Source organism: Mastigoproctus giganteus, chromosome 7 (assembly GCF_048544385.1).
Source record: "Mastigoproctus giganteus isolate SK-2022 chromosome 7, ASM4854438v1, whole genome shotgun sequence".
Lineage (NCBI taxonomy): Eukaryota > Metazoa > Arthropoda > Arachnida > Uropygi > Thelyphonidae > Mastigoproctus > Mastigoproctus giganteus.
Window position 1 is genome coordinate 66,069,925 of NC_143581.1, and position 22,124 is coordinate 66,092,048.

A 22,124-nucleotide genomic window follows, 5' to 3' on the forward strand; every position below is an offset into this window, starting at 1 on the left:
CATAATCCTTTGTTTGGCCTTTTTTTCCGCCACTACATTTCTCACCTTTAAATGTAAGTGTTTTATCCATAAGCAATTTAAGAGTCCAGTTTCATCAGCATTGAAGATGTTGTTGTGGTCATATGTCAGCAAAACATTTGTTAAACGATTTTCCTTCCATTCCTTTGTAGCGTCAATGTCCACGGCTGCGCTTTTGCCACACAGTTTTTTGTGGAAAATTTTAAAGTTCAGATGGATGGTTCCAGAAATTTACGCCATGACAAGTCTTAAATTTCTGGAACCATCCATCTGAACTTTAAAATTTTCCAGCATCCATTTGATGTGCAAACTATTCAGCCTTAGCTTTTAAAAGATTTCCATCTACAGGATCGTTTTTTTTGAATGCATCATTAGCCATTCCAAAAGTATCTTTTCAAGATCCAGATACTTTGCATTTCATGCTCGAATCCTACCCAGTGTAGAGATTTATCTAAACTTTCAATCCTTTTTCGATCTATCAGAATAGTGAATAGTACTCTTAGGAATACCGAACTGTTTGGCGATGTCAGTCTTAGAATGCACACCATTATCTACAGCTTGCAAAATCCTAATTTTATCTGCGATTGTCAAAGCTATCCACTTCCTTGGAGTCATACCAATAAACATACACTCTAATGAGATTAACTTCTAGCCGACGTTTATTTCAGTACCGCACTACAAGAATAGAGTAAGAGAAATCTTACCAAATGAATTCTCACAGTCGGGCTGCAAGCTCTTCAATTACTTCTATATATTTGAAGCATGCTGTCATTTTTAAACTCCAGTATTGTAATAAAAAGGTAAAAATTCAGATTAGGGGTAGAAATTTATGGTCGTTAAAAAAAATCCTTTTATTTTCAATGTCATTATACTGAATGTAAAATATAGCATTGGGTTAATGAGAAATTGGCCGGGACCATATAAAACGATTTGAGAAGTTAAAAAGAGAGCCGCTATAAAGAGCTTTGACTGTATTTTCTTCTTTATTGTCCTCTGTTACTGTATAATGATTTAACCACTTGTTTGGACAGTCAGTCTGACTTTACCATTGTGGGCTAAAGGAATTCATAAAAGCCTTACAATTGCAGCTCTGGTTATCCAGTCTCAGGTGGAAGGAGTAGGGTTTCGCTTGTGGGTTATTCCAGATTTTTCAGCTTTCACAATATGCAAATTTTCTCATGAACATGCACACTCCTGCAAACATAATAGAGATACCCTGTAAAACCAGTAGCAATTTGCTCATATTTCCTGTTTGTATTTGATGGAATGAACTTCTTTTATTAATAATAGCTAAAGGATCTTTTTCTCCACACCAAAAAAAGAATTCCCCACATTTTTTTTTTTATTTATTTTTTTTTTTTTATTAATTCCCAAAGATGATTCTCATCAACTGGTGCATGCCAGTTTACTTATTGGAGGCTTGAAGTGGTGAAACCGATGTTTAAACTCCAAAGAAAAGCTCCAGCAACCCCATCTCTTCCATCATACAGTATGATTGATGACTTGAGGTTATGATGTAAATCATGGCGAGATCCAATCTTTCCTACATTTCAAGGATACAGCTCTAAAACGGTGTCTGAACTTATTGGTAACTCTAGCAGGCTTCCTGATCAGCTAGTGTATAATCTCGCTGCCTCTACTCTGCTAGATAGTGACTGGAAGGAGTCCAAGTGGTGCATATGTGGGAGGCATTGTCGAGATCACGTTATGTCAAGGAGCTAAGTATATTTTTGCCATGTGTACACCATATCTAAATACTCAGTTACTTCATACACATGTCCTCCCCATCTTTTCTTACTTCTGAATGCACCATGAATTGTCAAACTAATAGAACAAACTTATCTGCAAAAAGATCTAAACCTCCTAAACACGTCCTTGTTCATTTCACAAATATACATGATCTCAGTTCTGATCTCAATGATGTACATTTCCACTTACAGTCTGCTAAACCCCATATACTTTTTCTGATGGAATCCCAGTTATCGGTTGATTCGACCACTGGTCGTGTCAGTTGTCCGAATTATTCATTGTATGATTCCTTTTGTTTCAAAGGTGGTACTTGTGCACATGTTCGTTCTGATATTCCTTGTCAGAGACTTAGTAATTTGTAATCTCCTCATTTTGATCTTCTCTTCTCTGGCTTAAAAAATGTAATTCCTTATTTCTGCCAGATACAGAATGCTAGATTGGTTGGTTGTTTTTTTTTTTTTTTTTTTGCCATCCAGGTGACTAGGACTTTTCTTTCCCTAATGACCATGGTGTCATAAAATAGTCCCTGATGATTGTAGTAGGCATTTTACCAGTGATGATAGTTAAGACTGTCACTTGGAATCTAAAACTCTAATGGATCTGATATTCAAGTCCCACTTGTGAGTCATTTGGGTTGAAATTATGGGGAAGAGATTCAGGCTGGATTGCAGGAAGTTTTCTTTTAACCAGTGAGTTATAATTACTGGAATAAGTTATCTCAATGGGTTGTTGAAGCTTATTTTTTGTCTACTGGAGCAAAAGCCTTGGGCTTCCTTATGCCACATGACTAATACAAATACTAAGTTTGGTAAAGTCCAGTCATTCTGCAACAACAAAATCCTCTGCTTGCACCTTCATGCTGGTGAAGCTATTTCCCCATGTGCATGGTAATTGTATCTAGTATGCTGGAGGTGACCACCCAGATACAAACTATTGTAAGCAGTGTTTGAGTTGTTTCATCCACACCATATAAAGGAATGGCTGTTTCTCTGTGTTACATGTATTAAGTGGTAATACTAGTTGGAATGTTAGATGACTTCACCCTGTGAGCCACTTTGCTTAATATGCTTATTGGTGAAAGCTGTTTAGTCTCCAGGTTATGATCTGATGGACATCATGACACATTTCAAGGTATAATTTTAAAACAGTTGCAGCTGGTCACCAGGTAGTCTACCAGACAGAAGCTGTTGTAATGCTCTAGAACAGTGCTTCTCAAACTATCTGTGGTGAAGGCCCAGTTTCTTTTATTTCCAACCCGTTGTAGACTGATACTTCAGTAAAATACAAATTGTTACGGGCGAATCGTTGCAGACTGGTTAACATCCTCCACAAATTGGAAATTCATTGTGGACCTGTGCTGGTCCGCAATCACACTTTGAGTAGCACTGCTCTAGAAAGTGTTGAAATTTGCTAGTCCTCTGATTTAACCATTCAGCTGTCACTGGCGGGTGTCTGAGTAGCATCTACGTTACATATAAAAATGTCATCAACTCATACATACAACATATTCCCTCCATAACACCACCAACTTTTCCTCACTTACAAGTGGTTAAATTTTCAAAGAAATCTTGCATATCAAAGGAAGGTGTGGCCTTTGATTTTCAGACTGAAAAGAATGACAAGTGAGTGCATCCATGTTAACGAGATCATGATTAAATTCATGGACTTGGACTGGAGAAGTGCTGAAGGAGAAAAAGATGGGCAGTTATGGACAATTGTAAGATTATGGAGTGTATAGTTTCTTATGAAAGGCTGTTGTATAAATTAGAGTAGTTGGATAACAGGGAAGATCCATCAGTGGATTAGAGGTTGGCTGAGCAGCAGAAGATAGGGGTGATCATTAATGTATATTCCTCAGAGTGGACTGGGGTAGCAAGTGGGTCCCTCAGAGATCAGTACTCAGACCTCTCTTGTTTCTTATCTTGTTAAATAATATTGGTGTGGAAATAGAGGCAGCTGTCAAAAGTTGCTGATGACTTAAAGGTTGAAAAGTTATTTAATGACTGGAACCAGGTTATGTTACTTTAAAAGGATTTGAACTGATGGAAGTATGGTCTGAACAGTGCTAGTTTAATGCTACCAAATGGAAGGTATTGCACTTGCAGAACAGGGAATATTCTTTTGAGATTTATTGGAATTTTTGCAAGTAGAGAGGTGGTCATTATCCCACTCTATATGACAATGGTATAACCACACTTGGAATATTGTCTGGAGGAGGAGAAGGCCACATCTAAAGTAAAATAACTTCTAGTGAAGGTATAAAGAGGGGCAACTGGATTGGTGAAGACTGATAAGCATTATCTTTGTGAGAATAACTTAGATATGATCAGCAGTGCTTATCAGCTAGACACCTTAGGGAAGATTTGATTGAAGTATTTAAGCCCTTGGAGGGGTGGGAATTATTAAAATATATGAAGAAGGAATTTCTCACTGGTGAATGACACACAAACCAGAGTGCACAACTGTAAAATCTTATGAGACAACAGTAGTCTAAATGTTATGATAGTTAACTTTGAGTAGCATGTTGTGGTGTTTGAATAAGTTGCTTGAAAGGGTGGCCAAGGTGGGGAGTTAGGTGAAATTCAAAGAGGAATTGGATAAGCAATTTTTTGACCAATGTGGACTGATAAGCTTGCTGATTATGTAATACAGTGTTTCTCAACCTGTGTGCCGTGGAAAATGCAAATAAAAAAATTTAATAAATCCAAGTTTTATAATAAAAATGATTTCAGATAAAAAATTTGTTTATTTATGCTGCACCGATCCCAGCCAGCCCCCTTCTAGGGGGCAATGGAACGTCACGTTTTGATTCCTAGTAGTAGATCTGTTCACCTTTATTCGGCCATTCTTATCACTTGAAAGTCTCACCCAGGCACCCTGCAATTGTATAAGCACAGCTTGTAAGCAGCATAGTAAGAAATTCCCTTTGTGTTTTTATATGTGTAAAATGTCATATTCAGTTAATTTGTATAGAACAGGTATTTTCAATTAACTGTATTAGTTTCTAGAAGTAACTTTAATTTTTTTTAGAAATTATTAGAGATGGTTAAATTTTTAGTGAAAGGAAATCAAAAGAGGCAACTTGATAACAGTGAGCTTGAAGAAAATGACAAAAACAAAAATGAGCAACCATCAACATCAAAAAAGGAGAAAACGTGTTGTAAATATGAAGATGATTATTTTGCAATGGGATTTTCATATGCTGGTACCCAAGATTGTCCTCAACCTTTGTGTGGCATGTGGTTTAAAATTGACAAGTGGATCAATGGTGCTGAGTAAATTTCAGCGTCATTTTTGTACGAAAAACAAGAATTTATCATCCAAAACTATGGAATATTTTAAGACTACAGGCCTGTACAAGGCACAGAAAACAAGGCACAGAATTTTAAAAGTATGGCTAAAATATCTGGCTAAAATATCTGATAAAACGCAAGCCAGCTATTTAGTAGCCGAACTGGTGGCAAAAAAAAAAAAAAAAGAAAAGAAAAATTCCACCCGATTGCGAGTTGCAATATCTACAGAAAGTCTGATTTTACCAGCATGTCGAGTAATCGCAAAAAGTATTTTGGGAGGGAAGCTGAAAGGAAAATAATGACAGTACCACTTTCGAACAGTACAATTAGCAGGTGTGTAAAATAAATGTCCGATGTATTGAACAAGCTGTTCAACATATTAATAATTTTGGGCAACTGTTTGCATTACAAGTAGATAATTCTGCAGATATTAGTGGGAAAGCCCAATTGATAGCATTTGTCAGGTTTATTGAAAACGACATGATTATTAATTTTTTTTTTTGTGATGAACTCACTGAAAGAACAACCAACCATGATATTTTCGAAGTAATGAATAATTATTTACAAAAGTGTGGTATTTTATGGAAGTCGTATGTCGGCATTTTAACCGACGGTGCTCCCGCAATGACAGTAGCACTAAAAAGATTTGTAAACTTAGTAAGATGACACAATTCAAATATTATTACAACACACTGTTTCATACACAGAGAAGTTCTAGTAGAGAAGGCAGTCGTACCAAGTTTAAAACTTGTGCTTGATCAAGCGGTTAAAATGGTCAATTATATCAAAACTAGACCACAAAAGATGTTTTTGGAAAATTATGCAAGGAACTGGAGTCTGATCATTTTTCTTTAATAATGCATATTGAAGTTTGGTGACTATCGAAAGGAAATGTACTTATGCATATGGACGAGTTGCATGAGGAAATGCTCTGTTTTTTTTTTCACTGGATCAATCAGAATTTTGTGATTATTTAAGTGATGAAATTTGGTGCTGTAAATTAGCTTTTCTAGCAGATTTATTCATGCAGCTTAATAAATTAAATATCAGTATGCAAGTATCAGAGGAAAATTTACTCACTTCTACTGACAAGTTGTTTGCCTTTAAAGAAAAGTTGAGTACACTTATATGAAAAAAATATGTAAATGAAAAAAAATTAGAAATGTTTCTCTTGACTGCCAAAACAAATTATACTAAAATAATTAATGTAATAAGCAAAACATTACAGTTGTTAAAGACAAAAATTGAGCATTACTTTCCATCCCTTTTTCCAAAAAAATATTTCTGGGTAAGAGACCCATCTGCAATAAGAAACCTTCCAATGTTAGAACTTAATTTGCAAGAGGAAGAAGAATTGGCTGAGATCCGTAGTGACCAGTCTCTGGAAATTCACTTTGATAACGCTAATATTAGCAAAATTCGAAATTAATATCCATAATTTCGAAAAGGCAATTAGAATTTTATTACCATTTCCCACTTCCTACTTGTGCAAAACAGGGTTAATGCAAATGCAAATGAGGTGAATACAGAGGTTACTACGATGTTGTGATCAGTTTTAAAGTTTAAGAACTCTTTCACTACAATGGCAGAATGTGTGGGAGCATTGTCGTGGTGCAAAATCCACGACGAAGCAATTTCAGGTCGAACCCAGTTGACTCGCTTGCAAAGCCTTTCCAAAACTTGAAGGTAAAATTGAAGATTGACAGTTAGGTGGAACAAACTCTTTATGGATGATTCCTTTTCAATCAAAAAAGCAAATTAACATGGTTTTCACTTTTGACTGACATTGTCGCTTTTTTGGGTCTTGGCGAGAAAGCTCCCTTCCATTGTTGACTTTGCCTTTTTGTTTCGTGGTCATAAGTGAATACCCAGCTTTCATCCCCTGTAATCATGCAAGAAAACAAAAATGGAACATCTTCAATGCTTTACAACATCTCCTGAGAAAGAGAATGTCGCAACCAAATTTCTTTCTGCTCATGAGAGAGAGATTTTTTGGTACCAGCTTTGCACACACTTTCCTCATCAACAAATTTTCGGTCAAAATTAATCTAATACTTCCCCGATTAATGTTTAGTTTTTCAGCAATCATTCTTGTGGTTAAAACTGCCTATCGCTTCGAACAAGATCACACACATGAACAATGTTTTTGTCATGTTGAGTCGTGGAAGGACGCCATTAACGCTCAGCATCTTCGATGGATTCATGTCCTTCTCAACTGTTTTGTCCATGAAATCATTTCCATAATCTCTGATCAACTTTTCATAAATATCCGTTGACGATTCACCACTTTTCACCAAAAATTTTATCAACTCTTTGCTCTAAATTGCATTCCATTTTTCACGTAACATGGAGCTGAAACACGTCTTTGCACGAACCAACTTGTACAATGATTGAAATGACTGATGACATTTACCCTTTGCATGCAGGTAGAGGGGTGGATTCAAGCTACATAGTGGGAGGACATAATGGTTTACAGTGTGGCCACTTTGATGGAAACAAAATTCTCAAATTTTTTGTCACACCTCGTATAACATATATAATAGTGATTGTAGTGTGCTGCAAAATTTTAGCATCTTTAAAAGTGTCCCGCAACAAAGGTTGAGAAAAAGTTGAGAAACACTGATGTAATATATTGTGCTTTTTTCATGTAAATTTTATGTAACCAAAAACTTTTTTTCAGAGTTAAAATTTTACTTTTATCAGTTATCTTTTTTCTTTGTGCGATGGATTGAATTGATGAACATTGATTTTAATTCTTCAAACAGGCCTCTGAGGTGGGGTATGTTCATATTGTAGTTTTAAATGTTTTTCACCAACCTTATGAAGAAATAAAAACACAAAGAAAACGAAAACTGGAATCTTGATAACTATGTATTTATAATAAGTTATATTTGTCTGTATTTACAATAAATTATATTTAACTTTACAACTAAAATATATGAAATATACATTAAAATATACTGGGTTAAGAACAATAAAATACATTAAAATATACTAAATTAAAATCGATAAAACCAAAGCTTTCGAAGGCTCCTGCATTCTTCTTCAGCGGTATTTTCTTTGTTCTGCGGTGCGTCTTTAAATACCAGCAGGTTCACGGTACTCATCACGTGTTTCATTCCCACGTGTTCCGTTCTCTTGTGTTACGGAATCGGAAGTGGCTCGAGAGTGGGTCATGTGGAACCGTTCATCCCTTCTGAGGATAGTAGCCTCAAAGAGGGGATGGATCCGCATTCCTCTATCTCTATTAATGTTCGCTGTGGAACAGATCCGCAAACTCTCAAGCCACTTCCGGTCCCAGAACTTATTCGCCCGATCGGTGATGATAGCCTCGTCCGGGGAGATGTGGTGCTGCTTCTCCCAAAAATGCTCGGCCACGGCGGACTTACCATAGTCCGCACTTCTTATTGCCTTAGTGTGCTCCCCCAGACGTTCTTTGAGACGGCGTTTTGTTTCCCCTACATAACACTCCCCACAATCCGGGCATCTAATACTGTATACGACCCCACTTGCATTCTCTTTTTGAATGGGGTCCTTTACTTATGACACGATTGTGTGCAGCCTCCGCCCCGGAAGCTGCACACAACGCGTCTGATAATTTCTTAGTATTCTAGTTATGTGATCGGTTAGACCCGGATAGTAGGGAATATATGCAGTGGATACTGGCGTAAAAGATTCGCCTCTCCTCTGATTTCCTTTAATATAGGAAATCAGAGGAGAATTATAGAAAAATATATTAAAGGAAATCATTCGTTTTCTTTGTGTTTTATTTCTACATAAGGTTGGTGAAAAACATTTAAAACTACAATATTGATTTTAATTATTGCATTTTAATGCATCCTTTTAGAGTATTCAGATATTTTCATTTGTAATTTTTAGGTTAGTTTAGAAAAAGTTCAAGAAAGATGGTGGGATGCACTGTTGAAAGGGGAACCTCAAATTGACATTAGCAGCATTGATGCTAGCTTACCTTATGAAGAGTTGGATAGTGATTCTCAAAGTAAAATTGAAGAACTTATGTATAATGAAAGTATGAAAAAACTTGGAAAACCAACAGCACAAGAAGCTGTAAGTAATTTTCTGTAATAGATTTAAAATAGCTGTAGTTATAGAAATGACATTAACTTAAAATTAGGATTTTAAGGTATGAAGAAAATGCAACATTTATATATGTCATCGAGATGAGGCAAGTTACAGACAAATTACCTTATCTTGGCAGTGTTTTATGAGGTATGTGCATCATACCTCATTAAAACACTGCTAAGGATGAGATTACAAAAACCACATGATGTATAGACAGTATACTAACTTAATATGTTACTCTTTGCTATAAATTGTATTCCATTTTTCATGTAACATGGGGCTGAAACAAGTCTTTACACGAATCAACTTGTACAATGGTTGAAATGACTGATAACGTTTACCCTTTGCATGCAGGTAGAGGGAAACTAATATGCAAAGTATTAGTTTTGTTATAAATTCATCCCTATATTTGATAATTTTTAATGACATCAGACTTCTGAAATATAATCATAATTTAAATAGTTTTTGGAGATTAATTACACTTTGAAATGAAATTAGAAAGCTACCATTTATCTATAAGAAAAAAAATTTCTTCAATGATTGAAGTAAGATGTTTATTTTTACTTTAATAATTAAAACAGATGTTGAGGTGTGGCAATGTTTTTTCTTGTTTTAAGTTACAGAAGGGATAGCTTAGCTAAATTGAGGATTACCAGAGTTGGCTCCCTCTGCTTCTTTCCTTTATCTTAGAGGCCAGTTTTATTGAACCAGCACTGTTAAAAGCCAGGTTTTAATTATGCATAAGGCGCCTCCATAGCCAGGTGGGAAGGAGCAGCAGTGCGTAGCACACACTTCTTGATTAGACCAGGGTTCAAGCCCGTCACCACCAAATACGGAGGATGCGGAAAGGTCAGGGAATGACCACCGCGTACCCCGGAGCAATATGGCCTTAGTTGCTAATGCTCCTAAAAACCAAATAACAAACAACAAACAATTATGCATAAAAAATTTTATGATTTTAAAAATTCAAAATTTGCTTTGCATTACTCAGTGTTTCTATACTGGTGCCTACTAATGGGGTATCACTGTATGTGGATTTCAGTTGAAAATGAACTGCCTTCTGAAGATTTTTATAGCAAAAAAAAAATCTGCTGATTTTTTTTTGTGTATTTTTTTGTGCATATAGTGTATTTCTACAATACACAGGAAAATACATAGGAAAAAATAAATAATATCTAAGTATCTATATTACAGAATTATGAAATTTTGTATTCTTAAGGTGATACTGATTAAAGAAAGTATCACTTTCAGCAAAAAAAAAAAAAAAAAAAAAGTTGGTAATATAATTGTTACATATATTACCAGTGCACAAAGTAATAGCATCCACTGAAGGATGGGGATAGTTATGGTACAGTTATCAGACAGTAGTCACATTCTACAACTTAATCCTCTCCACATATACTAATCCTAAGTGAACCGTTGTTCTGAGCCATTGTAGGGAATGGTTTCTAAGAGTGATCTAAGTAATTTAGTTCTTTGAAAGTAGTTAAAAAGGTGAAAAAATTGATATCCCTAGGAAAGCTATTGAAATCAAGACTGAAGTATTCTAGGAAAACAAACACCAAAAATTTACGGAATTGTTAGTGTAGTACAGATTAACAGTTGAGCAGCAATTAAAGAAAGTGGTTAAATTGTGAGATGGTTGTAGTGGGGGGGGGGGGATTCGTGTCTGCACTCGAGACATATTTGCTTGTTCTGAAAGTCCTGCCAAATAGTGGAAGGATATAACTAGAAGAGAATTAACTGACAGAACTGTAAGGAGAATGTCAAGGGAAATATGTCTGAAATCATGTCCAATTAAGTAGCCAATGTCCACTAAACAACAGTGGTAACCACATGTTATATGGGCCATTCTCATTGAGAGAGCTGTTGAACAATGCCAAATTTATTCTTCAAGATGATTAGTATAGGCATATGATGCAAGAAAGCAAGCTTATACAGCATCAGCCAAAAAAAAAAAAAAAAAAAACCCTTCCCATTTCATTGATCCATGCATTCCAAATGTTTGTCTAGCTCTGCCTTGAATTTATTTAAGCTATCAACTTCCATGACAGATAGAAGTTTGTTCCAGCAACCAACCACCCACTAAAGGCAAATTTCCAAACATCTATTCTACAACTGTCCTTCTTCAATTTAAAGTTAGGCCCCATCAGGTGCGTAACCTGAGCAGGAGGACGAATCCCAATCACCATTGAGCTTGCTGAAACCATTCAAAGCCTTATACACCTCAGTCAGATCACCTCGCAGGTGCCTAGTCTCCAGATGCTGCAATTTGCAGAAATTAAGCCTTTCTTGGTAAGGACAACTCTGTTCCCTCTCATCAATCTTGTTGCCCTTCTCTGTACTCATTTTAGCAACTCTACATCCTTCCTGAAATAAGGCCTCCAGACCTGAATGCAGTACTCAAGGCTTGGCCTGACCATCGCCTTATACAAAGGAATAATCACCTTCTCCCTACTAGCAAAATTTCTGTATATCATTGACAAGACTCCATGACCTGCTCTAGCAGCCTGTCTGCACTGTCAGAAAATTTCATATCTGACAATTACCCCAAGGTCTTTTTGATTTTCTGCTACCCTGAGTTGGCATTAACTCCAGAGTAACATACCACATAGTTGGTATGTTATTCTGGAGTTAATGCTACCCATATGCAGTGTTTTGTATTTGTCAATGTTAAACTTCAGTTTCCACTTTTCAGCCCATCTGCTCAACTTTTCTAGATCCTGTTGCAGTAGTGGACTGTCATTAACAATCCTGCTAACCTTCATATTGTCTGCAAACTTTGATTGATATACCTTCATCAATATCAATGATAAATATAGAAAACAACAATGGGCCCAACACTGAACCATAAGGGACTACACTAATAACATTAGTCTACGAAGAGCAATGTTCATTGATTAGCACTCTGTCTTCTCCCAGTCAGCCATCCTAATTTGTACAGCAGTCTTCCATGTGCAATTATCTATATATATATATATAAGGTGCTTAGGTATGCTGCCAAAATTTTCACGCTGTTCACCTCACATGATCACTGTACTGGGCATTCTTTATTAATTTTTATTAATTTTTGTACTAATGTTTATCAATTGAAGAAAAGCAATCTGTACCTGTAAGCTATCGATGTATGTTTATTTTATCTGTCTTTAATTTTAATAAACCGTTATAAGTTTTGAGAAGTGTAAAAATGACTGAACAGTGTGTAAGAACTTTGAGAAAATGTAGAAGAAATGCTAACGAAACATTAGAGGATAGATCTAATAGACTAAGAGACCGAAATGAGACTACAACTACAAAGACGGATAGAAAATATTGAAGAAAGAGAAGCAAGATTGAAAATGAGAAGACTGGCAAAACGCTGTAGGACTAATCAAATAGAAGTACCGGATGTGAATAATCAACAAGTTGTAATTAATGTGGAAGAGAATGACATAAGAAATGTGTTACAACTGTGAGTATTGCAATGCAAGATATTGGGGACATGAGTTAAACACATCGAATAAATACACTAAATACTGTCATGATGGAAAGGCTTCACTTGACCCACTGTCTGAGACACCTATTCTATTAAGAGAGCTGCTTGTAGGGGCTGCACATGAAGCAAATAACTAAAGAGAACATATACAAGAGTACAACTCAGCAGTGATATTCGTATCAGTGGGTGCAGAGATTAAATCACTGCCTGAAATGGTCCATACTATTTTAGAATACATGGCCAGATTTACCACTTGGTCTCACTGCTATGTCCAAACGAGGCAAATAAGCCAGGATATGGGCAACTTTATATTTTCGATTCTGCTGAAGCAACAACAAAACAGTTTAAAAAAGAATCAAATCAAGGGTGTATGGCCGAAGTAATACAATAATTGGATGAGATGCTGCAACAAGTTAACCCATTTGCTGAGTCATATAAACAAATGCATCAAATAACCCAGGCCAGTCCAACAATGAATGTGTGTATGGCATTTATAGAGGACCCGGACTTAGCTAAGAGATGATATAATGCACCTACATCCAAAATTGAGGTTGCTGCAATATTTGTTGGGGAAGATGGGGAGCCACCTGCAATACTTCAGCATCATGAATTTCCAATCCTCTGAGTTAATGCAAAGTTAGACCTGCTTTTAGCAAGTGGTGCCCTAGAATAACAGAATCAGTTACCCCCCCCTTCCCTGCCAAACCCAAGGACAAATATGGGGCTTTTTTTTTTTTTTTTTTTTTTTTTTTTTAACTTGGAAACACTTTTCCAACTGACTGATTCATTATGGTTGAATTATTGCTTATTAAAATTTCATGGTGGATCGGATCGCCCTGCCCCATCATAGATTCAAAAAAAAAAAAAAAAACATTTAGCAAAAATATTTATCTTTGCAATGAATTTCTTTATATTCTTAGCCAAAAACTGTAAGTTGCCTTAGTACCTAACTCCTCCCTCTCTAGTAAGTTTACTACAGTCTAGTTTATACTTACTGTAGTCATTTCTGTCCCCTGACAATTTATAATCATCCCATGCATTTTTCTTCTCCCACTGGTCTCGTCAGTCCATTTAAAATCCATTTAGGTCTCAACCTTGAACAGTATCTCTTAGTTTGTATGAAAAGTTTGGTAGCTTCTACAGTTACTTCCTTGAATTTTGACTTTGCAGTTGGCCTCTGAAAAGAATTTCAAAATTTCTCTCTGTGGATAACCTGGAGATGTCATAACTGAAGAAATCTGTTTTATTTTTAATAGTTTTATCCATTTTTGAGGAAAAAAATTTTTTTAAGCAGGTAACTTTTATTGTGCACTCCATATTTAGAAAATTTCACATGCACATGAAATCCTTTTCAGTGATTTCATATTTCAACCAAGTCACCTGTGTGGATATATATCTTTTAGTTCCATGATGTCTGTGTGAACTCGGATGGGAAAAATGGGTTACTTAGCTGATTTGGCTCAATCCAGTCATTACAGAAAAGTGACCCATGCAATAACATTATGATGTTGTTGTTGTGATTCCCCCCCCCTCCTCCATACTCTTTGTCCTGCCATCGACTGATGTAATGATTGCACATTTAATTTCAGTATTTTTTTTGGTGTTACCATTTGTGCATAAAACTTCTATATCATGTCTGTCTGTCTGTCTACTTGTCCACATGTAACAATTTGACTCCTGGTAAATGGATTTTCATGAAATCTTATATTTGGCTCTTTTAGATAGATTTGTGTAGTCTAAAGTTCCATTAAAATCGGACCAATAAAAATCCAACAGTTATTTTTCAATCATCATCTGCATGTAATAACTCGCAGCTTTCATGACATTTTCATTTGGCCCTTTAGAAAGATTTGTCAAGACATTCAGAATTTAATTGAATTGGAACAGTGGAAATAAATGCATTATTTCTTTGTCCCTCTGTATATTATAACTCGACTCTCAGTCAGCGGATTTTTGTGATATTTTATATTTGGCTCTTTTGGGATTTATTATTATTATTATTAGCCATATGATGCAAGGAAGTCAGAGGCTTATGCTGCACCAGCCAAAAAAAATAAACTTCTGAATTACCCTGAGAGAGAGAGAGAGAGAGAGAGAGAGAGAACAAGAGTCAGAAGTAGAAGAATGATGATATTCAGCTCAGGACCCTGGGTGTGTGCCAAGCCCATACTCACCAGATGTGAGTCCCTAGGGTTAAACTTTCACAAATTTCATTAAAATCGGACCTGGCAATTATTATTTCTTTTTTTGATACATATCATAAACTAGTGGTGGCCAACAAGTCGATCATGGCTTTAATTTCGGTCGATCACGACGAATGTTAAATATAGTCATCCCTCGATTTGCACGGTCAGGTATACTACCAAAATTTTATATTGCGTAGCGGGTTTCGCTACCCGCACGTTATTTTATTTATTTATTTTTTTTTTATGAAGCTTCAAAAATGGGAATGAAGAGCAGATTTTGAAAATTTACTTTTGTTTTTTTTTGCATGATTGAAGATTTCACTGAAGGAGAAACACATTTCACCATAATAACGTAAAATACTATGGAATTCCAGCTGCCGGTATTATTGCAAATGCAATAAGATTGAGTTTACTACCTGTTTATAATTAGATTGCGCTAACAGAAAAGTCCAATAAATCGGAAAGTACAAATTGTTTTTGTTTTATGGCTGTGACCTCCAGAAATAGCTTTAGAGAAATATCACAAAGGCATTCAAAACTGATTCTTATAATGATATAACCAAACAGAGCACTAAACGGTGGCATGTTTGTCCGATTATTTTGAAAACATCTTCCTCATTCGTAAATCCTCTTCATCAATTATCCTACATTAGCTGTTCAGACAGAATATTTTTCTGGTTCGCGCAACTTAAAAGTGTTTTAATCAGCAAGCATTGCTTTTGCTGATTTAATAACTGGGCAGTACTTATATGTTAATTTAATACCTTTTGATTTAAAATGAATACTACGAAAAAGAGTAAAACGTATCATTTTCATCAAGGGTGGGAACTAGAATGATAATAATGTAATGATAAAAGAAAAATGTTGTTTGATTTGCAATGCTTCAGTGGCTACACCCAAACAAGAAAATTTAGAAAGGCACTTCAACATACTCCATGGCAAATACCCTTCGGATTTTCTGCCGAATAATGACCTTAGAAAAAATAAATTAGAAGAACTTAAATCAAGATTATTCGCGCAACAAAATTTCTTCATGACACCTAATTTACAATCTAAAGCAGTAGCAGTAACTGATGACTCATTTAAAGTGAGTCATCTTCTTGCAAAAAAATGCAAACCATTTTCTGATGGTCAATTCATCACAGATGCATTTTTAGAAATAACAGATTCTCTTTTTCAAAATTTTAAGAACAAAAATGAAATTAAAAGTACCTTTCAAGATCTACAGTTATCTCGAAATACTGTGATGTGATACATTTAAAATATGAGTAAAAATGTGAGCGAACAATTGCATGCTGATATTGCTAATTGTGTGTCCTTTTCTTTACAACTGGGTGAATCTACAGATGTCAGTGATACAGCTCAGTTGCTCATTTTTATTCGTATAGTTTTTGATGATTCTGCCACTAGAGAAGAACTGCTGGGTATGGTTTCATTAAAAGAAATAATTAGAGGTCTTGATATCTTCAACTCATTCAAACATTTTATGGCCGCCTCTGTAGCCAGTGGGCAGGAGCAGCAGTGCGTAGCACACACTTCTTGATTAGACCGGGGTTCAAGCCCGTGACCACCAAATACGGAGGATGCGGAAAGGTCAAGGATTGACCACCGCATATCCCCAGAGCAATATGGCCTTAGTTGCTAATGCTCCTAAAAACCAAATAATAACAACAACAACAACAACAAACATTTTATTGAAAAAATTAAATTACTACTATTTAAGCTTGTATCAATAACAACAGATGGAGCTAAAACAATGACGGGCATCTTAACAGATTCATCGCATTGTGCCAAAAGGATGATGAATTCCCAGATTTTTTGAGTTACCACTATCATCCACCAACAAGTGTTAGCCAGAAAAAGATTAAATACTAAAAGTGTTATGGGTATAGCTTTCGAAATCATGAATTCCATTAGAGGAAAATCTCTTCAAGGGAGACTTTTCAAAATGCAACTTGAAAATGAACCAGATCTGATATTACACACAAATGTGAGGTGGCTGAGTCAGAGTAAGTTTCTACAGAGATTTTGAAATTTGCTGACTGAAATTAAAAAATTTGTTGATCAAAAGGGAGATGGTTATCAGCAGCTACAAGATACGGAGTGGTTGTGTGATCTGGCTTTTTTTGGCAGATTTTACCAGTAAATTAAGTGATCTAAATTTGGAATTACAAGGGGAAAATAAAAATGTGGGTGACGTGATTAGTAGTATTTCTGCATATAAATATAAATTTTTGGCGATGGCTAAGGATCTCAAAGAAAAAAAATTTGACCATTTTGCAAATATCCTGTTTTTGAATTTAATAGTGAGAAATATGTTCTGAAATTGAGAACGTTGTGGACGATTTTGAAACCAGATTCAGTGATTTTAAAACAATTGCAGACATTGTTCAATATATTTCTTATCCATTTAATGTCGACTTAGATACGAAACAAATTGCAGAAAAAATCGCTGCGATTTTTCACATGGAGAAAATATTACTTGAAAATGAAATTATTACATTGCGAAACAATATCTTCCTAAAAGCCAGATCATCAGAAGAAGACTTTTGGAAATATGTTTGCCGAGAAAAGTACCCAAATGTAAAAAAAATGCAGTGAACTTTTAAATTCCTGTTTTGGTTCCACATCTCTGTGTGAATCGGTCTTTTTGTATTTGAAACAAACAAAGACAAAGAATCGCTGTGCTGTTACGGACTTGCATAGAGAAGATTCTTTAAGGTTGGCTTTATCACAGTATATCCCCGATTTTGAAAGCTTGGCAGATGACATGAAGACAAACTTCGCATAAATTAAAATTTTAAATACATGTGAATTTAAAATAAGAATTCTGAATTGTATTGATTTTTAAAATTTATAAACATTTTTCAATATGTGTTGATTAACTTTTTTAACCATGTGCAATGAAATTTTTGAGATGGTAGATCATGGCACATTTTGAAGGAAAAAAATAGATCAAATCACAAATTAAGTTGGCCACCCCTGATATAAACTATCCATGTGCCATGTATTTGTAGCTGAAGAATGGGATATTATATTTGTTGCTATGCATTGGTTGCAGAAATGAAAATGTTCTCAGTTCCTACATGAAAATCATTGCTTTTTTTTTTTTTTTTTAAATCATGAATTATTAGTATTTGCTAAAGCATCTGATATGTAACATGCTATGTACATTGATTAACTTGTTTTAGATTAGAATCAAGAAACATGTTCACTTTGTAACCTCATGAATTTGATTGCACATTTATTTTTATTTATTATTTTTTTTTTTTTAGTATCAATACAGAAAACCCCAGTTTTCAATTTTATTTCTTCATGCACTGTAATTAATACATGGAGGAAATAAATACAAATTGTAATAAAAGTGTGCATTAAATTATGAAGATATAATAAAAATACAACATTTAAGCAGTGAACGGTAGCACACTAAAAGCACACTAAAATTTAAAACAAGGTTATACTTTGTTCATATATATATATATATATATATATATATATATATAATGTTTAAAATAGTTGAAACTGAATCTTTCATAATAAAAAATTGAAATTAAAAAATTAATTGATTACTATTTTATTATCTTTGCATTTAGATTTTCTAAATTATCTTGGAGAGTTTCTGCTACAATATTTTTACTCTTGTTACCCTTCTCTTCCCTCCCTGTTGGTTTGATTGTGTTTAATTTTGACTATTTTCACTCCTCTGTCTTGCCATTCTGCTGGCATTATTTTTATTTAATTATCATTCTAATTTATATATATATTCCAATTAAGAGAAGTGATGTGTTTATGCATTGGTGCATGCCTTGAGCTCCAAAAAGTTGAAATACATATGAATACACAATTTTTAGTAGTAAGAATCCCAGCCCAGCTGATCTAAATGCACTGCATTAAAAAAACATGATTTATAGACATGGCACATTTCAGCCTGCTATGCTTTTCAGTGGTCGTCTGTACCTCTTTTGAAAAAAAAAATTTAAGTGGAACCAAAACTGCAGAACTATGCAAAATCTGCTTTTATGCTAATTTGAAAGCCTGGGGCAAAATCATTTGTCCCAGGCTTTTCAAATTAGTATAATGGATAAGTGATTTTCCCTTTAGTAGATTTATGTCTTTATAAAAGAGACTGATAATTAATACAGTTCTACTTCAGTAATGCTGGTTTCTCTGATTTTCTATTTTAACCAGCTATGCTACAATAGAATCATATTCCAATGAAATAAAGTTGGGTTTGATCATTTTGTTGTAACTGGAGTATATCAACACCAAGAAGGGGGAGTCTGACTCAAGTAATTTTATAATTGATGACTTCAGTCAGTTATTCAACTAGATGATTCAAATCACTGAATCGAGTCACTCACTGACTATTCAGCACTAGCGTGAATCATTGCAACATTCATTTTATCTGTTCTTTTTTATAGATCAGTGTTAAAACAGTCATTCTTCTCTTTGACTGAAAATTGACAATGTAAACTTTAGTTAGGTGGCTTTGCTAAGTTGTGACCAGTTCATTCTGATGGTTGTCATATTAAATAAAATGTGTATTTTTATTTTCAGTGTGTGTGTGCGTGCGCGCACGTACGCTCTTTTCTCTAGTTGTAATATGTATTTGCTAATAATCCAAGCCATTACTCTTGGTTCCAATGATTTAACATTATCCAGGTTGAAAGTTTTTGACCAAACATAATTCATTTTTGATTCATAACAGATGGACCAAATTGCAACTAAAGAAATAGATTTTCGGGGAAGACTGGATTTTGCTATATTTCTAACCATGTTTTACTGGCAAGAAATGCACTATTTCTACTTTGTGCGTTCGACAATTCCCCCCGCATACACGCTACTCAAACTCCCTCCAGTCACTATCTGGCAGAGTAGAGGTAGCAAGATTATACACTAGCTGATACGGAAGCCTCCTAGAGAGTTACCAATAGGTTCGGTCCGGTGTATTAACTAGCAGCTGGCCCGCGAACACTGTTTTAGAGCTGTACCTTCAAAATGTAAGGAAGCTTGGATCTCGCCACGATGTTCATCATAACCTCAAAAGTCATCAATTGTACTGCATGATGGAAGAGATGGGGAAGGGTTGACCGGAACTTAGCTCTGGAGACTAAACATGGGTTCCACTACTTTAAGCCTCCAATAAGCAAAGTGGTGGTATTGCACCGGTTGATGAGAGTCATCTACCATCTAGTACTGCCTGGTAACACAGAGGGGCGGCATTCCTCCATGTGGTGTGGACGCCACACCTCGACCCCTGCTTACGTTGGATCACACCTGGGTCACCCACTGTGTGCTTGTGCATGGAGGTTATACCCAGGATTACTAACAGTCCCACCATCGTGAAGGTGCAAGCAGGGGATTTGGCTGTCAATGACTGTCCGGTCTTCGCCGAAATTGGGTCCACTTGACTTGAGTGTCACCGGAATATCAGTTCCATCAGCGTGTTAGACTCCCAGGTAGTAAGTACAGCTTGTCTGGCATATCTGAAAGAATGTCTGTGACAACCTCAAGGACTGAACATATTTACATCTGTAAACATAATGGCTTATCCTTTCATTTGTTTTTGTGGGCAGCAGGATTTTAAACTGTATGGATAATTCCAAACAAACTTCCCTTTGTAATGAGTTGCCCTATATTGCACTACTTTCAACGGATAGCTTAAGCCAGTGGTCTCAAACTGGCGGGCCGCATCCAGCCGCCAAAACAATTTTACACGGCCCGCGAATACATTTCAATTATGTATTTGTAAATACGGTGCTTATATTCACTCTCATTTTGTTAAAAAAAAAAAAAAAAAAATTCCGGCCCATCAGCTGCTTTCAGATCGTGCATTCGGCCCGTGTGCAATTTGAGTTTAAGCCCATTGGCTTAAGCTATATTACTGCGTGGTAGTTCACATTAAACAATTCTTTACAACTTTTTGTCGGCATGTCATCATTAGAAACCACCTGTTAACTGATGGAGAAAACAGGTATTCATAGTAGTCTTATCTTTTAACGAAATGATCAGTTAACCTTTTGGCGAGGCCATCTCTTTGAAAGTAGTACAATATCAGGACAGCCCATTACAAAGGCAGGTTTTTTTTGTTTTGTGAAAATTTAAGACAATTGCTTTATCTGTGCAGTTTAAATCTTTCAAGCAGCTTATAAAGAAAGAAATGTTACTCTTTTTTGGGTGGATTCTAAACAATACGAGTGCCAGATTGCTGTCTTAACATTTCTAGATTTTCAGATGTTGATTTTACAGTGTTTGCTGTAGCTCTAATAATTCCACTTATCTGACAGAAAAATATTGGGCTTTTACACTGGTTCCCATGTCTTATCACATTCCACTTAAGTGGGATTCTTTGGGTCAGATTTTATAAGTTGATCATGTAGCAATAGACATAACCAAGAGTTGTGAATGTCAGTTCAGCTTAACTGCTATATAATAGAACGTAAAGCCTTCCTTCTCAAACCATTTATATTTTCCATTGTGATAGTTAATAATTAATATATTTCCTATATCGCAGTAGTGATGTGGGAAATAATAAGACTAAATTTACTGTTTACCCAGTGAATAAGTTAAAAAAAAAAAAAAAAAAAAAAAAAAAGTAAAAGATGAATTTCTTGTTTTATAGAAAATTCATAATATACTGAAAGAAGCATGGAATAAAGAAGGATCACCTTTCAAAGGCCAAGAATTTGATCCTAGCATTGTTAATATTGCTAATCCAGGAGATTTTCCATCATCTCTAAAATGATTTCTGTTTTATAAGGCTGATATAACTGAAGTAGCCTGAATAAACTTAAATATGACTCACTGTAAATTTTATACATAAAATTATACATCGATTTTTACTGTAAATGCCCTCCTTAAATAAAAATAAATTTTTTAGCTGTTTCGTTTAAAAAATACATCTTGTTAGATAATTCTTTTGTAAAGATTTAATAAAATCTCTTAATTATGTATCCAGATATTAGGCCCCTCTTGCTTGAATTTTATATGCTTCATCCTCATGTGTATACAAACTAGAATGTTATTTGTAATACAGTTGATCCAATTGGCACAGTAAAATTTGAGACCTACCAGAATGCAGTTTAACCCTTTGCAATCCATTATCAATTATCCTGTCTCTTCTTCCCTATGCATTCCTGCTTCAAGAAACCAAAAATATTGCTGCTTGAAAGCTGACGTTCACAGCTAAGTGCTGATAATTTTGTGGGACCAGTAATTTGCAGATGTTTTGCCAGTGTTTTGCTTTCTTCAGAAATGAGGCATATGTAAGTGGTTGCATGCTGTAGTCGCCATACCATTTCTAACAAAAAAATGGACTCT

General features: G+C 35.2%; 1 protein-coding gene across 3 annotated transcripts in view; it reads left to right on the plus strand.

Annotated features, from left to right (window-relative positions):
• LOC150082969 (nudC domain-containing protein 3-like) overlaps positions 1 to 21,653 on the plus strand; it is a 97,178-nt gene extending 75,525 nt beyond the window's left edge. For all 3 annotated transcript variants that reach the window (XM_090376943.1, XM_090376944.1, XM_090376945.1), the window contains exons 7-8: positions 8,940 to 9,128; positions 21,427 to 21,653. In XM_090376943.1, the coding sequence (XP_090233069.1) occupies positions 8,940 to 9,128; positions 21,427 to 21,549 (312 nt within the window). In that variant the 3' untranslated portion in view covers positions 21,550 to 21,653. The remainder of the gene's footprint in view (positions 1 to 8,939; positions 9,129 to 21,426) is intronic.
• The last annotated feature ends 471 nt before the right edge of the window (positions 21,654 to 22,124 follow it).